The sequence below is a fragment of the Carettochelys insculpta genome, chromosome 10 (genome assembly GCF_033958435.1).
Source record: "Carettochelys insculpta isolate YL-2023 chromosome 10, ASM3395843v1, whole genome shotgun sequence".
Taxonomy (NCBI): domain Eukaryota; kingdom Metazoa; phylum Chordata; order Testudines; family Carettochelyidae; genus Carettochelys; species Carettochelys insculpta.
In genome coordinates this window covers 8,794,433-8,812,798 of record NC_134146.1, presented here as the reverse complement: position 1 = coordinate 8,812,798, position 18,366 = coordinate 8,794,433, and the positions used below count along the sequence as shown (strand labels likewise).

The following is an 18,366-nucleotide window of genomic DNA, read 5'->3' as shown; positions in this document are numbered from 1 at the left end:
CATACACTCTAACGCATGGGGGTGGCACCTCTGTCTGCATGCTACTCACAGGGAACAGCGGGAGCCATGCCACTCACAGCTGGGTCCAGGGGTGGTTGGTACAGGCTGTGCGGGGTTCAAAGTCTTTCTGTAGCTAGCTTTTCTTTGCTGCAACGCGTCATGTTGCCCTACTTGTGTCTGCGATTATTATGTCATCTCACAGTTATGTAGGAATTCAAAGGCCAAAAGGTATTTACTTTTCTAATATTATTTAATAAAGTTTTGTATGATAATATGTGGGGAATATGGAAAGATGACAACCGCAATTGTGGCGGGCTTTGAATTCCTATTGGACACCACTGTCCTGACCAGGGAGAGCCCAGCTATCTCCTTGGATGAACTGGGATCTGACTTCAGAGGCAGGATGCAGCAGTGGGAGCTCCAGCCCACCTCAGTTAACTTCTCTCTTCCTGAAAAGACAGTTACCACAGTCGTGCTTTACCTGTTTATTTCTTCTCGCTACCTTGAAGGATTCAGGATTTTTAATAGCGTGTCTGCCATGATTCTAACCAGGCTGAGGTCACTGAACCTTATTTAAAGGAGTTGCATGTTGGAATGTTGGGTTATGGTAACACTTTTGGCTCATTTATTTCATTAAAATGTATACTACAGCCTCCTCTCCTTTTTCACCCCATCCACAGAGATGGAGACCTCTAGGACACACCAATTTTGGTCCGCTGGTTTTAGCTTGCACAGTTCTCTTATGTACCAAGTAGGATCTTAACACAGTCATGGCATTATATCAGGAGGCCTTTTTGTTTGGACTAATTCAGTCTGTCCCACTTTTGCACCTGTTCCCATCAACAATTTTTGTTAGAGGTTATTGTGACATTTTACGAATTTCCATCTGGGATCCAGGATGGTAGAGGAGAAGCACACCATTTAACCCGTCCACTGCAGTTGGGTTGAATTCTTGTGATTGTTTCCTTTCTTGGGACAAACCAACATGTTCTTTGTGGTCTCATTGCTGCTGGCAGGGTGAAGACGTCCTAGTCAGAAGCTCGGAACTCATCTACTCTGGGGAATTAACCAAAATATCTCAACCACAAGCGAAAAGCCAACAGAGAATGTTCTTCCTCTTTGATCACCAGCTGGTCTGCTGTAAGAAGGTAACTTGAGGAAGCCGTCTCTATCTCTGTTGAGAGCTATACCCACTGAAATCAAATCATATACTGTGAGTTCAGTTTTACTCCTTACATTCCTCTCCGCAGAATACCTTGAAAAAGAGAGTCAGTCTGCAGGTAGGTAAGCTAAAGCTAGACTTGTCTAGCTGGTGGGGGGGTGGGGGGGGATTATGTGCATACCCAGTGATTCGTTCTTGCTGTGCTGCTCTGTTGCACACTTGATTGCACATGGTAGCCGTGTCTACACATGCACGCTACTTCGAAGTAGCGGCACTAACTTCGAAATAGCGCCCATCACGGCTACACGTGTTGGGCGCTATTTCGATGTTAACATCGACGTTAGGCGGCGAGACGTCGAAGCCGCTAACCCCATGAGGGGATGGGAATAGTGCCCTACTTTGAAGTTGAACGTCGAAGTAGGGCACGTGTAGACAATCCACATCCCGCAACATCGAAATAGCGGGGTCCGCCATGGTGGCCATCAGCTGAGGGGTTGAGAGACGCGCTCTCTCCAGCCCCTGTGGGGCTCTATGGTCACCGCATGCAGCAGCCCTTAGCCCAGGACTTCTGGCTGCTGCTGCGGCAGCTGGGGATCCATGCTGCATGCACAGGGTCTGCAACCAGTTGTCGGCTCTGTGGATCTTGTGTTGTTTAGTGCAACTGTGTCTGGGAGGGGCCCTTTAAGGGAGCGGCTTGCTGTTGAGTCTGCCCTGTGACCCTGTCTGCAGCTGTTCCTGGCACCCTTATTTCGATGTGTGCTACTTTGGCGTGTAGACGTTCCCTCGCAGCGCCTATTTCAATGTGGTGCTGCGCAACGGCGATGGTGAACGTCAACGTTGCCAGCCCTGGAGGACGTGTAGACGTTATTCATCGAAATAGCCTATTTCGATGTCGCTACATCGAAATAAGCTACTTCGATGTAGGCTTCACGTGTAGACGTAGCTGGTATGTGGAAGTCACAGGCTCGTGGCTGGCCAGGCCCCTATGGTGGGAGAGGCAAGCAGTGCATTGCTTTCTGTAGGGTCAGTGTCAGTCTTCATGTTAAAAAATGAGATGCGTCCACGTTGCCACTGCTGTTTTCAAACCTTCCAACATGGTTGTCCCCAGCAGGATTTTAGGACCAGACTACCAAAACAGCAACCAAAAGACAAATATGGTTGTGGTTGGGTATCTAACTTTCAGCTCGGAGAAAGGATGGGGCATTACAGCTCCTCTAGGCCGCATCTACATGTGCCAGATACTTCGAAGTAGCGGCGCCAACTTCGAAATAGCGCCCGTCACGGCTACACGTGTTGGGCGCTATTTTGAAGTTAACATCGACGTTAGGCGGCGAGACGTCAAAGTCACTAACCCCATGAGGGGATGGGAATAGCACCCTACTTCGACGTTCAACGTCGAAGTAGGGAACGTGTAGTCGTTGCGCGTCCCACAACATCGAAATAGCGGGGTCCTCCATGGCGGCCATCAGCTGAGGGGTTGAGAGACGCTCTGCCCAGCCCCTGAGCTCGATGGTGGCCACGTGCAGCGGCCCCTTAAAGCTCCCCACCCCCTGCCATCCTGTGCAGGAAGCTGAGAGAGCATGCAGGCAGCAGCATTGCAACGCGGCTAGCCTGCACGCTCCTCTGCGCCCACACACCCCCACCCGCCGCGATGACCACCGCCCAGCCCCCCAAGTGCCCCCAGGGGACCCCCCCAAGGGGAGCCAGGGCTCGCAGGCTGGCAGCCAGGCGGGGAAGCGGCAGCAGGGCCCCCCCTGGACGGAGGCCGAGCTTCGGGACCTGCTGGGGCTCTGGAGTGAGGAGGAGGTGCTCCAGGTAATGGGGAGCAAGAGGCGGAACGCGGATGCATTTGCTCAGCTGGCTGAGGGCCTGGCCGCCCTGCCCGCACTCCGGATCATGTCCGGAGTAAAGTGAAGGAGCTGCAGCAGGGTTACGCCCGGGCCCGGGATGCGGCCGGCCGATCTGGGGCCGCCCCGTCACTTGCCCCTTTTACAGGGAGCTCAGGGACATCCTGGGCCCCTGGCACATCTCCTCTCCTCCGGCCATGCTTGATACCTTGGCCGACGAGCCCCAGCAGGCCCCGGAGGCGGAGTCCACCCCAGAGGCAAGCCCCGCACCCGGGGGCCCCCCCAGGAGCCCACCCCTGGGGCACCGGAGGAGGAGGAGGAGGAGGAGGGGGAGTCCTCCTCCAGCGACGCCGGCCTGCGGATCGCCATCCCATTGCGGAGCTCCAGCCAGGCGTCCGCCCAGCGGGTGTCCCCTGACCATGGGAGTGGACCATCAGGTATGTATCCCCCCCCCCCCCCCCGGTGCAGACCCCCGGAGTTGATGGGCGGGGGTAATAGATATGACCAGGGCCCTCCACATGCCCAGATGACCATGGCCCCAAGGACAGCAGTGGCATGTCCCTCAGAAGAGTGCATCAGCCCCTGCCCCCCCAGCATGATAGTGCCATGCCCCATCCCCAGGGTTGGGGGGAGCGGAACCTCTAGGGTCCCCCGGGGGGAGGGGGTGGGACACCCATCAGCAGCAGCAGCAGCATCTCCCGGGGACGGGGATGGGGAACCAGCAGCAGAGGGGTGGGGGGACAAGGGCCGCAGCTCGGGGCCCACGCTAACGGCTGTCTCCACTCTTCTCCCCCCAGCCCCATGTTCCGCAGCTGCACCATCGGAAGGACCGGAGAGCGCTGGCGAGGTGTCAGTGGTCCTGGACAGCCCACCGGGGCCATCGCTCCAGGCCAGCCCCTCGGCGGAGGACTGACCAGCCCCACGGCGGGGAAGACGGCAGACGCAGCACCACCACCCGACGGCGACGGACCCCCAGCTGCTGGCCATCCACCGTCGGCAGCTGGAGGTCGCTGAGCAGAGGCTGTGGGTGGAGGAGTGCCGCCTCCAGCTGCAGGAGCGGGCGCTGGCCTGGCGCCAGGAGGTATGGGGGGCCTTCATGCGGACCTTCGACCGTATTGCCGACTACCTGGCCCCCCCCCATGCCACACCGGCTGCCACTGCGCCCGCCCTGCCTGCTCCACCCGCTGCGCCGTCCGCCGTCACACCGCCACCCGCCACCGAGGGCCCTTCCACCGAGGGGGACCTGGGGCCAGCTGAAACCCGCCGGCCATATCTACTGGTCCGCCCAGCCCCAGCCAGGGCTGAGGCTGAGGCAAGGGTCGCGGCCGCCCACCCTCCAGGGCTGGACATTAGGGGGTGTGGGGCCCAGGACGTGGCCCCCCCCTCCCCCTGTGTATATATTCCCCTCAGTTTAATTTTATTTTGTAAATAGTTTTTATATTAGATCCCTGTTGCTATGCTGATCCTTGCCCCCCCATGTACATAGTTCTCCCCTTCCTTGTCTTCCCCTTTCATATTATCCTTATTTATAATACATATATATATAAGTTTGATTTTGTCTGTAAATAGTCAGTCTTGATAATAATAAGAGTTCTACAGATATTTGATTTGACGAACAAATGTCTGCTTTTATTTACAAGAAAAGTGGGGGGTGTGCTGTTGGGTGCTCTGTGGTGTGGGCATAGGGGCAGGGAGTGTTGTGGAGGATGGGGGGGGTGCAGTGGGGGGCCTGCCAGCGTTCACCCCGCGGCCTCGTCAAACTGGGCCCACAGGGTCTCCCGGACCCCGGTCCCTTTGGGGTCCACCTGGCGACTGGGGGCAGCGGGTGGCTGCACATCGGCCCTGCCAGCCTCCACAGCCCAGCCCTGAAAGAAGGCCTCCCCCTTGCTCTCCACGAGGTTGTGTAGGGCGCTGCACGTGCCCACAATCTGGGGGATGTTGGTGGGGCCCGCATCAAGGCGGGTGAGGAGACACCTCCAGTGCCCTTTGAGGTGCCCAAATGTGTGCTCCACCACCTGGCGCGCGTGGTTCAGGCGCAGGTTGAAGCGCTCCTGGCTGGCTGAGAGATGGCCCATGTAAGGGTGCATGAGCCAGGGCCGGAGGGGGTATGACACATCTGCGATGACGCAGAGGGGCACGGTGGTGTCCCCCACAGGGATCTCCCGCTGGGGGATGTAGGTCCCCGCCTCCAGCCGGCGGCACAGGCCTGAGTTCCGGAAAACCCGGGTGTCATGGGTGCTGCCAGGCCAGCCCACATAAATGTCCAGGAAACGGCCCCGGCTGTCCACCAAGGCCTGGAGGACCACTGAGTGGTAGCCCTTCCTGTTTAAGTAGCGTCCTCCACTGTGCTCTGGGGCGCGGATGGGGATGTGGGTCCCATCCAGAGCCCCGAAGCAATTTGGGAAGCCCAGGGTGGCAAAGCCCACGATGGCGGCATCCGGGTCCCAAAGCCTCACGAGCCTGTGGAGGAGCAGGGCGTTGATGGCGCAGATGACCTGCAGGGGAAGCACATGGGAGAGCACCAATGAGGGGTGTGCAGGGTGTGTGTGGCCCTCCCCTGCCAGGGCCCTCCTCCCTTCCCCTCCCCTCCCCTGCCAGGGCTGCCTCCCCCTCCCCCCGTGGGTCCTGTTACCTCCATGAGGACAGCCCCGAAGGTGGCCTTGCTGACGCCAAACTGCGGCCCCACGGATCGGTAGCTGTCTGGAGTGGCCAGCTTCCAGACAGCGATGCCGACCCGTTTCTCCACACTGAGGGCATGCCGCATGAAGGTGTCCTGGTGCCTCAGTGCAGGGGTGAGCCACTGGCATAGCTCCAGAAATGTCTGATGGCTCATGCGAAAGTTCTGGAGCCAGTGGTCGTCGTCCCACTCTCCGAGCACCAGCCGCTCCCACCAGTCGGTGCTCGTGGGGTAGCTCCACAGCCGGCGGCGTATGAGGCGGGGCGGGGGGGCGGGGTGCTGCAGGGTTGGGGGTTGCGTCCTCCTCCCCTGTGGGCAGCTCCTCCTCTGTGGCAAGGATGTGCTCAGCTGCCTCCTGCATGGCATGGAGCAGGGCGAGCACTGCTCCTACAGGGGCGGCTGGGTGGACCTCTGGCTGCTGCTGCTGCTGCTGCTGGGGGGTCCATGCCTGCGTCGCTCGAGGGGTGCATGGCTATGGCTCTGCAGACCGCATGCTGTGCAGGCTGCGTGTGTCTGGGAGGGGCCCTTTAAGGGAGCTACTAGCTGTTGCCCCGGAAGCGTTAGTCCGCCCTGTGACCCTGTCTGCAGCTGTTCCTGGCACCCTTATTTCGATGTGTGCTACTTTGGTGTGTAGACGTTCCCTCGCAGCACCTGAGTTTTCAGGATTGCTGAGTGCTCCCAGTCAAAGAGCTCAGCACCACTAAAAACCAGACCTCCTGTGTTGGCAGGTCCAATGTCACTCGGCTTGTTTTCCATGGGACTGCTGGCGGGTCACAGCTGCATGTGTAAGAGCAAAAGGTGGCTCAGCCGTGGTTGTGGCCTAGTGCAGAGGAAGACAGGGGTCTTTCTACAGCACATCAGAAATGACCCTGATGCTTCTGCTGAGCGCATAACCCACTTCACATTACACGTCTCTTTAGTCCAAGTCTGATCCCAGATGTACCTACAAAATGATGAGGACTGATTGAGCTATACTACTCGAGAGAGATCTTGGAGTCAGCATGGATAGTTCTCTGAAAATATCCACTCAGTGTGCAGCAGCAGTCCAAAAAGCAAACAGAGTGTTAGGACTCATTAAAGCGAGGATAGAGAATATCTTATTGCCTCTATATGAATCCATCTTGAATATTGTATACAGATGTGGTTGCCTGATCTCAGGAAAGATATACTGGCATTGAAGAAGTTCAGCAAAGGGCAACAAAAATGATTAGGGGTTTGGAACAGGTGCCATATGAAGAGAGAGATTAGAAACACTGCAACTTTGCACCTTAGAAATAAAGGACTAAGGGGGGGATACGAAAGAGGTTTGTACAGTCGTGACAGGTGTGGAAGAAATGAATAAGGAAAAGATATTTATTTGCTCCCCTAACGTAAGAACTAGGAAATTAATTAAATTAGTGGGTAGCAGGTTTAAAACCAACGAAAGGAGGTTTTTTCTTCATGCAGCGCACGGTTGGCCTGTGGATCTCCTGGCCAGAGGAGGTTGTGAAGACTAGGACTTTAACAGGGATCAAAAAAGAACTAGATAACTTCATGGAAGTTAGGCCCATGAATGGCTCTTCGCCAGGATGGGTTTGGAAATGGTGTCCCTAGCTCTGTTTGTCAGAGACGGGAGAGGCTGACAGGGGTTGGATTGCTTGATGTTGCCTGTCCTATTCACTCCCTCAGGATCCTCTGGCATTGGCCTCTGTCAGAAAACAGGATACTGGGCTAGATGGACCTTTGGTCATTCTTATGTTCAAGTGACTTTAATGTGGGCCTTGCGTCGGACGCTAGTGCTGCCTATATTTTTCACCAATCCAGTTGTGCATTTTTTGGCTAAAGATAGACGATTGGTGCCAAATCTTGGTCCCTTACGCTGTCTTTTAAGTATGGAGTAACAATGTGCATTAGTTGTCTGGATTAGTAAGTACCATGAGCCCCGATGTCAGGGCAGTGGCAGTGAAGTGTGCGTGCCCTTCAGACATGGTAGTAAAGAGATGGTGTGTCCCAGAAGCAGTATGTGTTATCACATGGCGTGTTGACAGTAGTGGCAGTTCATGTTATCAGGCTAACGTAAGTGTAGTCCTGCCCGGACACCTGCTCCACCAGCTACAGAAACTGTTCCTGGGCCCCCACCTGCCTGTGGTAAGACCACAACCAGCCTCAGAAAGGGAGTTCTGTAGAGCTTCCATTGGGGGTGGGGGAGAGAAGATGCCAAATTCTTGGTGTCATTGCTTTTTCTCAGAAAGGCATGGTGCTAATTGGACAGCCATGGGCTGTCCGTTGCAGTTAGGAAGAGAAAGCAACTGTGTGGGTAGAAATTGGAAAGACTTAAATTGAAAATAATCTCTTCCAGGATCTCCTGCGCCGGGACATCCTCTATTATAAAAGTCGGATCAACATGGATGACATGGAAATAGTAGACGTGGAGGACGGGAAAGATAAGGACTTCAATATCAGTGTTAAAAACGCGTTCAAGCTGCTCAGCCGGGACCCTGAGGAAATCCACTTATTCTGTGCAAAAAAGCCAGAACAGAAACAGCGCTGGCTCAAGGCATTTGAGAACGAAAGGAAACAGGTTCAGCTTGACCAGGAAACTGGTACGGAAAGGCTGTCGGCCAAGCGGGGCCCTCCGTCACACTGAGTGCAGCTAGCTGTATGTCAGCGCGGTGCAGCCTGTGGCTGGGCTGCCAGTGTGTCTGTTTTGTATGATGGTTCTTTCCCCTTCTGCTCATGGTGCAAAGAATATAGCAGAGACCAAGCACTGGAATGGGGTCTTAGAGAGCAGCTAACATCTCTCGCCTGCTTGAACCATTCAATAGTAGGTTCTGGTAGTTATGAATCATTGTCCCCATTGACAGGATTAGAGACAGACGTTAGAGTCAGATCAATTCAGGATTTGGTGTGTGACTGCCTGTTCTCTTGGGGCAAGAGCCCTCTCACCGTTTTCAGACTTGGTCTAACGTGACTAAGGCCAGAGGAGCAGGGCCAGCCCATTGCACCAAACATACAGGGGCTGCCACTGACCAGACTAGCTGAGGAGGCAGGGAATGTGGCTGCCACACAGGCTGTAGCCTGAAAATTCTTGGTGGACCACCCCATGTGGTATACACTCCCTCAGTGCCAAGGCCACCAGAACCTGTCCTGGGGCTCCTGTCCCAGCATTGACCCCATATGGGGCTGTGCCTGAAGAGAACAATCAAATCCATGGCCATGGGTTCATCCCCACCCTTCCCTCTTCTGATCTCCCCACTGCGTGGAGGAGGCACTCCGTGGTGCAGCTGCTAACGGCTTCGGTTTTTTTCTTTAAGGGTTTTCAATCACAGAGGTACAGAAAAAGCAGGCGATGCTGAATGCCAACAAACAGCACCACACCGGAAAGCCTAAGGGTGAGTGCAACTCTCTCTTTTTCTCCTAAGCATAGCAGCATGGCTGAAAACAAGCTTTGGCTGATCACTGCATTAATTCTCCCCTCCCTCAAGCTTGTCCATCTTTGCTCACTGGGTAAGGAATTGTTCGTCTCCTACCACTGGCATAGGTCTGAAGATTTTTATCCCAGTGGCACAAGGGTTACTCAGTGTGGTGGAGAAGAAAGTGTGGAGGGACATGAATGAGAAGTGAGTGCTCCTGTTTTAACAACAGCTAGTCTTAATTGTCTGTCATGCCAAGTTTAAGGAAACAGGGAACAACATGGAGTAAAACACCAAGCTGTAAAGCAGCACATAGAATTCAGAAAAGAAAGCAATCTAAACTTGTCAAGAAACAGGTGAGCAAAGTCTCAGCAGAACTTCCCAGTGATGATGGTTTGATTTCTAAAGACATTTGCAGAGAGTTGAGCCGATGGCTAAGATAGCATTTCAAAGAACATTTAGCCTTGTATTCGTATCCCAATAAGAGTCCATAGCTAACAACAGTGCTAAGGAATCTCACAGGGACTATAGACCTTGGAAAATAAACTAGATTCTTGGATGGGAGATGTGACCACAACCCTCGAGCCATCTCCCTATTGGTACTCTTCAGAGGGCTGTGACTAAGGATTTCCACTGGTAGCTCTTGCTCCAGTGAGGTCAAACAGGAATGCCCAAACTGGAGGTGACTAACATATCACTAGCTACCACACACGGCGCCGAGTACCCATGGAGCCTAGTGATGTAGGAAATGCAGTGTTAGCAATACTTTAGGTATATTTTTGTTGGATCAGACCCTTTGTCGACTGATGAGAGAGAAGTCACAGAGGAAGAGTCATGCCAGGGAAACAGGATCCTCATTAAATGAATTTTTTCCCTGAGCTGTGGAAAGGACTCAGTGATGTATTTTTTTTGTTGAATCCCATTATATGTTAATTTTCTCCCAAAGAAGCTGATTTCATGGCCTGTGATTAGTGTCAACCAAGTGACACTGATGAAGGCTCTGGGGCAGGGTGGGCTCTGAGAGATGGGAAATGGCAGTATCTCGCCAGGCTGAAGACTCGGCAGGCAGCACTGAGCCAGCGAGAGGCAGCAAACCAGTATTTCCAGATCACAAGAGCCATTCTGTGCATCTGATCAGGGGTTCACATTCGAGCCCCACCCAGGACAGTTCCAGGTAGCTAAATACAATTGGCAGCTTCTTCATCTCAGACTGTTGGCGGGCATCTGGCTGGAGACTAGAACCCCTCGCTCAGCCCCAAATCCACGTCTCCAAGCGATTCGAACAGGGCAGTGGGAAGAAGGGCAAGAGGCGTTTTACTGCAACTCTTGGGAAATGGAAAAGGGTATTGGGTTAAGGGCTCTGAGCAATGGGGCTGACAGCCATCAAGGAACCCAGGACAAGGTGGGAGGTGGACCTGGCTCTGTGCTCAAGAAGGGGCGGGCTAATGGTGAAGGGGCAGGGCCGAGCGCATACAGCCTATTGCCACCTGGATCATGGTGCTAGTGCTTCCTGTCAGCTGCACAGAGCAGTGCAGCCATGGCAGTGCAAAGGGGTCTGGAGCTCAGGCCGCCGCTGGTACTGAAGCAGCGGGTGGTGGCTGGAGCACTGACCCCTATGTAACTGCCTCCTTTGTCCCCGCCCCTCCCCGCGCCCCCACACCAGTGGGCCTCTCTCTTGGGCAGGGACATTTGCTTTTTCTGTATTTGGCAGCGTGGCTGCTGCCATGAGAGAACAGTTAGTTAACGCCGCCCCCCCCACCCCCCGCCCCGCCTTGGCTGTATGGTGGGCTGTGCTCAGGACAGATGCTGCATTCTTCAGCAGCATCCGCAGGAGCCAAGGCTGGGATTGTGCAGCCTGCCAAGGAAGGGTTAGCAGTGGCCAAAGGGGCTCAGCTCCCTCTGTCACTGAGCAGTTCCCCATCCTGCCCCTCATCACCCACACTGCCGCCAGGCCAGGTGAAGAGTCACGTAACTGCCCCTGGAAAGCCAACCTACGTGCTTGCTCCCCCCCCCCCCGGAGCTTGCCAAGACTTCGGTCTCTTACTTTTCTACAGGCCCAAAGGAGACGCTTTAGCCCAGGGTGCTGTGTGGGGAATTAAACACAGCCTGACTGCTTATTGCACAGCACTGCAAAAATCAGAGCAGGACAGGTTGTTACCTGGACTTGGAGCCAGATAGTGCCAAGTTATAATGGGAGTTTGGAAACAGAGGCCAAATCCGTGGCACAGGCTGCCCAGTCTCTCTCTAGGGCAGCAAACAAAGGCCTGGTCTAAAACTTGGGTCAACCAAGTGCAGTCACTGAGGGGGTGTGAAAAATTCACCCAAGAGATGTTAATTGACCCGAGCCCCAGTGTAGACAGCAGGAGGTTGATGGATGAATCTGTTTGTTGCGCTCACTCCAGCCTCAGGGATTGACTACAGAGCTGGAAACCCCCTTCCACTGTTATAGCAAGTGTATATCACTGTCATGCTACGGCTGCAGTGTCAGAGCTGTGCCATTAGCCTGTCTGCTTGCCAAGCCCCTAACTCTGAACCCCAAGGACTTTTAAACCCAGAGCTCTGTCTGGTGGGCGTTAAAGCACTGGAGTGCGTTGCCTAGAGAGGTGGTGGAATCTCCATCCCTAGAGGTTTTTAAGTCGTGGCCTGACATAGTCCTGGCTGGAATGACTTAGTTGGAGTTGAGCCTGCTTTAGGCAGGGGGCTGGACTCAATGACCTCCTGTGGTCCCTTCCAGCCCTAGGATTCTATGATTCTAAATGCTGTGGCCTGTGCCCACAGCTCACTCAGGCTGTGCGCTGTTTGAACATTTACAGACCCTTGCATGTTTACTACTATGACCACAGCATGAATGTGTGGGTCAGCTAACCAGTCTCCCAAGCAATCACAATTGGGTGCTTGCACGTTTGTCAGCTGCCAAGGCATGTCCACACTGCAGAGAAAATCCCCCAGCTGGTTCATTTCAGCTGACTCAAGCTGGTGGGGTGCTGACTCTTTGCCACACAGACCTCTGGGCTCTGACTGGAACTAGGCTCTAGGAACTGTGAGATTGTGCAGAAGGGAGGATTGGTTCCCAAGATCAGGTTGCAGCCTGGAAATCTGCATGGCAGTGAAATGGCCCCAGGAAGCTCAACTGGGTGGGGTAGGGACTGCTGCAGGATTTCCTTTGCAGTGCAGATGTAACCACCATCAGGTGAACTCAAACCTGAGACCTCTGGAGCGTCATATGCAGGAGCTGCTACAGTGTGAGCTAAAAGCCAACTGGCTCTCAGCTAAGACTGTAGAAGAGACTCGTTCTTTCTCTGGGTAAGTGGTGTAGGTACGACTACGGCGGATCGTCAGCCACACCCCCAAGGTGTGTGGGTTACACAGGCATGCTGTAAGTGTCCAGCTTCATCCTCCAGTTGCCGCATGTGATCCTGGGCATCATCCCCAAACTGCCTTTGTGGTTCGGCAATACATACACCTCCAAATAGAGACAGAGGTAGCTGTGTTAGTCTACCAAACCAAAACACCAGTCACGTAGCACTTTAAAGGACTAACAAAATAATTTATGAGCTTTTGTAGGACAAACCCACTTCTTCAGATCATAGCCTTACCAGAACAGACTCAATATATAAAGCACGGAGGTCCAAAAATTGTCATCAAGGTTGGCAAATCAGACAAGCAGAGAGACAGGGCGGGCGCGTGTTGTGGGGTGGGGAAAGTTAAGAGAGTTAAATAAAACATCAACATATGCAAAAGAGTCCTTATAATGGGTCAGGTCGTTGCTGTCCCTGTTCAAACCACCTGTTACTCCAAACAGTGCAATCCATCACTGGCTATTGCTTCGTATGGCTAGCTTTGAGATTGACCGTGTGAGAATCAGCTACAGGACTGCGCCAATCTAATGGTCACACTGTCTTGTTGTCCTAACAGCTGTCACCAGGCCATACTACGACTTCCTGATGCGCCAAAAGCACCCTACCCTGCCGACCAACCTCCCCCAGCAACAGGTCTTCATGCTGGCTGAGCCCAAGCGCAAGCCCTCGAACTTCTGGCAGAATATCAGCAGGCTGACACCCTTTCGGAAGTGAGGGACAGCCCCTATCTGTGCCTGAATCCCTTCTGAGAAAGCACTTTAGCCATCAGTCCCAGCTGATGGAGCCTTGGCTCCTCCAACCCTCTGTTTGCAAAGGATGGTGCATGCGCCTTCCTCTCCTATTTATTCTGCAGACTGACTGTACTTGAACAGGTCTGATGCGGGACACGGTGTTGCATGGTTCTGTGCCAGTTGAAGTGAGCCAGCCCTGCACCTTGCCCGGGAGCCATACCCCTCCACCCCGCACCCGAGGAAGTTATCACGGCGGGAAAGACTCCGAACTGTTTTTCATCCCAAGATTCTCCAGGTTGTCAGTTGCATCTTGCACCATTCTTCCCAGCTGTGAACGTTATCACTGTCTGACAGCTGCCAGGGAGACTCTAGCCTGCAGCCCACACAGCACTGGCAGCTTGTCCAATCAAACACCTGCCTGGTTGGTGTCTACTGAGCATGCTCAGAACTGTAGTTCAGTGTTGCTGATGTTATGCACTTTTGGGGGATTTGAACCCTTCCTTTCACTCTCCCCTCCCAGACTTCTCATCAAGGAAACAGTCCTACTGCAAACTCATCAGCCTTTATTAGCACTCAGAGACAGTAACAACGATATCATGGTGCCCTTAGTTTTTTCCCATAGTTCAACACACTGAAGAACCATAGTACGTTAAACGGTGCCAATCAAACCCACAGCATGAGTGAAGTACACGCATCTTGCAATCTGGTTGAGTTTCTCTGAGTTATGTAAAAAAACCAAGTTAGGAAAAAAATGTGCCTAAAATAAATACAGTCTTGAACTCCTTAGACTCTTTCCACAGTCACTCTGCCATATTTCCTGGCCAATGAAAATGTTAAATGTTTGTAATGTGTTTATTTATGGTAAATACAGAACTGTGTATTTTGTAAGTTTGTAATCGGTCCTGTCAGCTGTTGTTAACTTGATGCCTGTTCCATCTTTGTTCAATTTTTTTTAACAAAAAAAAAAAACAAAAAAACACTAAGGCCAACATTTGCAAACTTAATCACTTAAACTAGGGTTCTAGCACCACAGATGGGCACCATCATAAACACTGTGTGGCTTTTTCAGATGTGTAGAACACATGCCAAGCCCCCAGTCAAGGAGTATCCCAGCTCATCTACAGCTTTGAAAAAGAACTCAGGCCCCTTACAAGGAGCCTAACTGTGGGATTGAGAGTTTAGCGGTAGGCACACAGGTTTGTAAATTGTGGCCAAAAAAGAGTTAATTTAATCCTTGGTTAGTAAAAGGAAAGATTTGCCTTACACTAGTGAAAGCATTAGAAGCCATAATGACTGAATTTCATAGCTTAGGGGAAGTTGCAGGTGGTCGTGAGGAAAACACCCATCCGTTCCAGCGTGATGCTATTTTGAGTAAGCACTAACTGTCTGCAAAGCTCAGAGTTTCAATGTTTGCTGATACTCTAGCTGACTGAAGTCTGGTCATCTAGGGATATCTAAATTCAGTAGCATGTACAAAGTCATTCTTGCACTATATCTTGCCCCTCACCAGGGGCTACAATTAATTTCATAAAGAAACTTGTAAAAGTGACTCCCAGCCAGTGTTTATGTCTTATGCATACATGTCTGTTAGTGTGGCCCTTCTTTGGTCACCTCACAATCGTAGTTCCTGCTTCTCCTTGCTGCATAGGTGGCTACGTGGTACTGGAGACCCTGCTGGAAATGGAATCTTTCAGAGTCCTCCTGGGGTTGGCATATCTGTGAGAGATATCGAAGAGCCTGGAAATCTGCCAGCCATTTGGAACTGCGTGCTCAGGGCGACCACTGTAATTAAAGGCCACCGGCCACATTCCTGTCCTACCCTTGACATGTTTGGCACCAAATTTCCTGATAGCAGCAAGGCACTTCAAAACAAGGGTGTCATTTGCTTGTTGTGGCCCATTGCCTGTTGGTACGTTGTATTTAAATACGGGGCAGTGGATGCCTGAGCTCTGGATTTCTGTTTTGCCTCTAATTCCTGTGAGGAATGAGATGGGAACACCTTGCCTGAGGGAGGTTGTATGTAATCATGCTGCACACACCGCTGCCTGTTGTGGGATGTGGCCTGTCCTTGAACTTGCCACCCCAGAAGTCACAACCTGATGTAATGCCGGACACACTTGCTTCTGCCCCCAAGGGTGCTTTGTTTTGCAACTCCCGCTGCAGAAGCTGAACTTTTCCACTGAAGGACCTGCGCAAGTTAATTTTTCCAAAGCACAGGGTTTAAGACACAGCCAAATTTTAAAAAGGCCCACAAAACTGGCTTTCTGATTGGCTGGGCGACACTGCAGGCAGTCACTTGTAGGGGCATAGTTTTATCACTTCTGCAAATGCATCTGCAGTGACAGTCAGCCGGTCCCTTGGCAAGCCTCAGGATGGAGATTGGAGGTAGGAACAAGCATTGCTGTTAATACTTGCTTGCAGTGTTGCTGTAGCCATGTTGTTCTCGGGCTGTGAGGCACACAAGGTGCGGGGTGGACAATAGCTTTTACTGGCCCTAACCCATTTATGGACACTCTGGTTACCATCTTTAGCCCTAAGGAAGAGCTCAGCAAAGTTCAGAAAGCGAAGGCAGGGGAAAGAGATATTACTCCTCACTCACCTTGTTGCAGTCCTACAATGGTGTGAGCTTATAGCAGTTCTTCATGCTCTGGTCTTTTGGCTCTCTACCTGACAACAGTTGTGCTTCTGGCTTCCTCTTGCCCATCTGGCTTACCTGCACTGCTGTTCTCTGTTAGAACCAGAACAAAGCTAGCCAGAGCCATGGCTAACACCATGATCAACTAGGTGGAGCATGCCTAGTTTCACTGGCCAAGAGTGACCATGACTTTCTCCTTAGCCAGCCACCCTGCTAGAACCCAGGCATAGCCTTGCCACTTGGGACGGGCTAAGAAGAAAGTCTATGCTGGCAATTAGAGAGACACCTAAGCTGGAACAACCCTGGCCTGACACTGTTGGCAGTAGGTCTTGATAGACTACTGAAGACAAACCACCAGCCAGTCTTCATTAGTGCTGCTGCAGTTGACCGCTCCAGGCTGCTATGGCTTTTGCTGAGCCTGTCTCCATAAACCAAAAGCTGAAGCATTCGCTGTTAAAACCTTGCCCTGTGAGCAGCCACTGTGCTCTGGTCACTGGGTTTTGAGAATGTTGTAGACACATGGTGTCCACCATGCTTGTCACCAGCTGCAGGTGGCTATTCAGCTGGTTGAGTCAGGCTAGTTGGCATGAATAATAAATATATTTTTTTCATAAAAATGTGGCTCATTCACAATTGCTTCAGAACTGGTTGGACCACATGGTAACATAGCCCATGAACAGGCCTGCCTAGGCCCTGTCTACATGTGCTAATCATGGCTCCCTGTTGCCTATGCAGGTTCCCCAGCATTAGCCAACTAGGAAGTGCTGCACACATTCATCTAAAGAGCATGCCCTTAGTGGGTTGAATGACATGGTGCCAAGCACATCTGCAGCACCCTAAGTCAACAGGCCTTGCTCGGTGCTGGCCTACATTAGCCAGTGTTAACACCTGCAGTCATGGTACAGGAGCTGCCAATGTAGCTAACAGAAGGTGCTGAAGCAGTGCTAGCCATGGTGTTTTCAGAGCAAGACTGCAGCCACAACTGGTTCGATTACAAACCCTGGTAGGAAGCTGGACTAAGCTATATCAGCACTAACCCCTCCAACACTGATAGACGTGAATTATATCGGACTACTACCACTGCATGAGAAACTGGCTTCCAGCATGCCCACAAGCTCCTGTAGGGTGGAGGGCCTAAAAGTGCAGCTTCATCCTAACATGAACCACTCAGCCTGCACCCTAGTTCCAATCTGTTTCCCTGGGTCAGGGGTAACACAGTGAACCTTCCACCTGTGGCTCTCTCACTGCTGTACCTGGCATTGATTTGGCTGATACACTTGCAATGCCTGTTGCATTGTTCCCCACACACATGCTGCCTTTGGCATGCACATGGCTAGGGAACTGAATCACATTAGAGCCCCTGGCTCACTCCCAGAAAGAAGGCTGCAGAAGAGGGCCCAGTATCTGACAGAAGAGGATTCAGACACATTTCCCGTTTTTCCAGTGTTGTTAACCAAGCAACTGGTGATTTCCTGCCTTGCAGCATCCCCCCGGCGCATCCACATTGCTACATGTCACTCCGAGCGAGAGCTGGACTGTGTTGCAGAAAGATTTGGCTTGCCCAAAGGCTCCATTCATCCCATTTACTCTTTGTGTCTGCATCTCTCCCCTCCCACCAACCCCCACACCATGTCTGTTTTGATTGGCCAAGAATAAAATAATTTGCATGTAAATGATGATTTTCTGACTGTGACCGTTTCCTGCTCCATAGTCTGGGGAAGCTGGTTTGGCCTGGTTTTAAACTCTGCTTTCATTGCTAAAGCCAATCAGCCTTGGGCTGGAGCCTGCATTTATGCACTGGTATAAACAGCAGCACTTCCACCGACATAAACACCCAGCCTAAGGGAGTACCGACATCATGAAAAAACAATGTTAAGGGCTTTGCTGTCCTATTGTCCTCGTAGATGTACTCTGCTGTGCTTAACTGGTATAGTTCACACTAGTTAGCATTCACTGCAGTTACTTGTGAAGAGAATCCTTGTCGAGCCCCCCCCCCCGACCTTTTTTTTTTTTTTTTTTTTTTTTTTTAAAAACAGGGCCCTTTTCATGTATTATGACAAGTACTTGCAACTTATTTTTGCTGGGGGCGGGGGGAGGGGTTGTGAGCTGCTTCGTTGTTTTCTATCACCATTAATAGACTCTCCCCCTTTAGCTGCAGTTTTAGCCTGGCACAAAACATCAGAACCCAGCGTCTGACCTCAGTTTTAGTCTAGCATTAGGGATGAAGATTGCTCATATTGAAGAAAAGGGGAGCTTTGATAGGAGGTTGACTCAGGATTTCTCTATGGTCAGCAGCACTATATAAATGACAAAGATCTGGCATTTTCTTTTCCCCCAGCCAGATTTCTTCCATGCCCCAACATGTGCATATAGCAAATTTTTATAGCAGCTAATAGCTGGCAACCAGTTTACATAGAATTGTCACAAGTAACTGCCAGTCCTTATTTCATCACCTGTAAAAATTTAGTATTCACTAACCACACAAGACCATTTCAGGCACAGACCACTGTACTAGCACATACAAAATGAGTCTAGTGCATACATTGGTACAATTAAAGAGTCA

The 18,366-nt window shown here is 52.0% G+C and overlaps 1 protein-coding gene across 4 annotated transcripts in view; it reads left to right on the top strand.

Annotated features, from left to right (window-relative positions):
* The window catches only part of ARHGEF4 (Rho guanine nucleotide exchange factor 4), a 394,947-nt gene extending 377,492 nt beyond the window's left edge, over positions 1-17,455 (top strand). For all 4 annotated transcript variants that reach the window (XM_075003696.1, XM_075003695.1, XM_075003699.1 and 1 more), the window contains 4 exons: positions 1,017-1,148; positions 8,025-8,268; positions 8,980-9,057; positions 12,994-17,455. In XM_075003696.1, coding sequence (XP_074859797.1) covers positions 1,017-1,148; positions 8,025-8,268; positions 8,980-9,057; positions 12,994-13,151 — 612 coding nt within the window. In that variant the 3' untranslated portion in view covers positions 13,152-17,455. The remainder of the gene's footprint in view (positions 1-1,016; positions 1,149-8,024; positions 8,269-8,979; positions 9,058-12,993) is intronic.
* Positions 17,456-18,366: the final 911 nt, after the last annotated feature.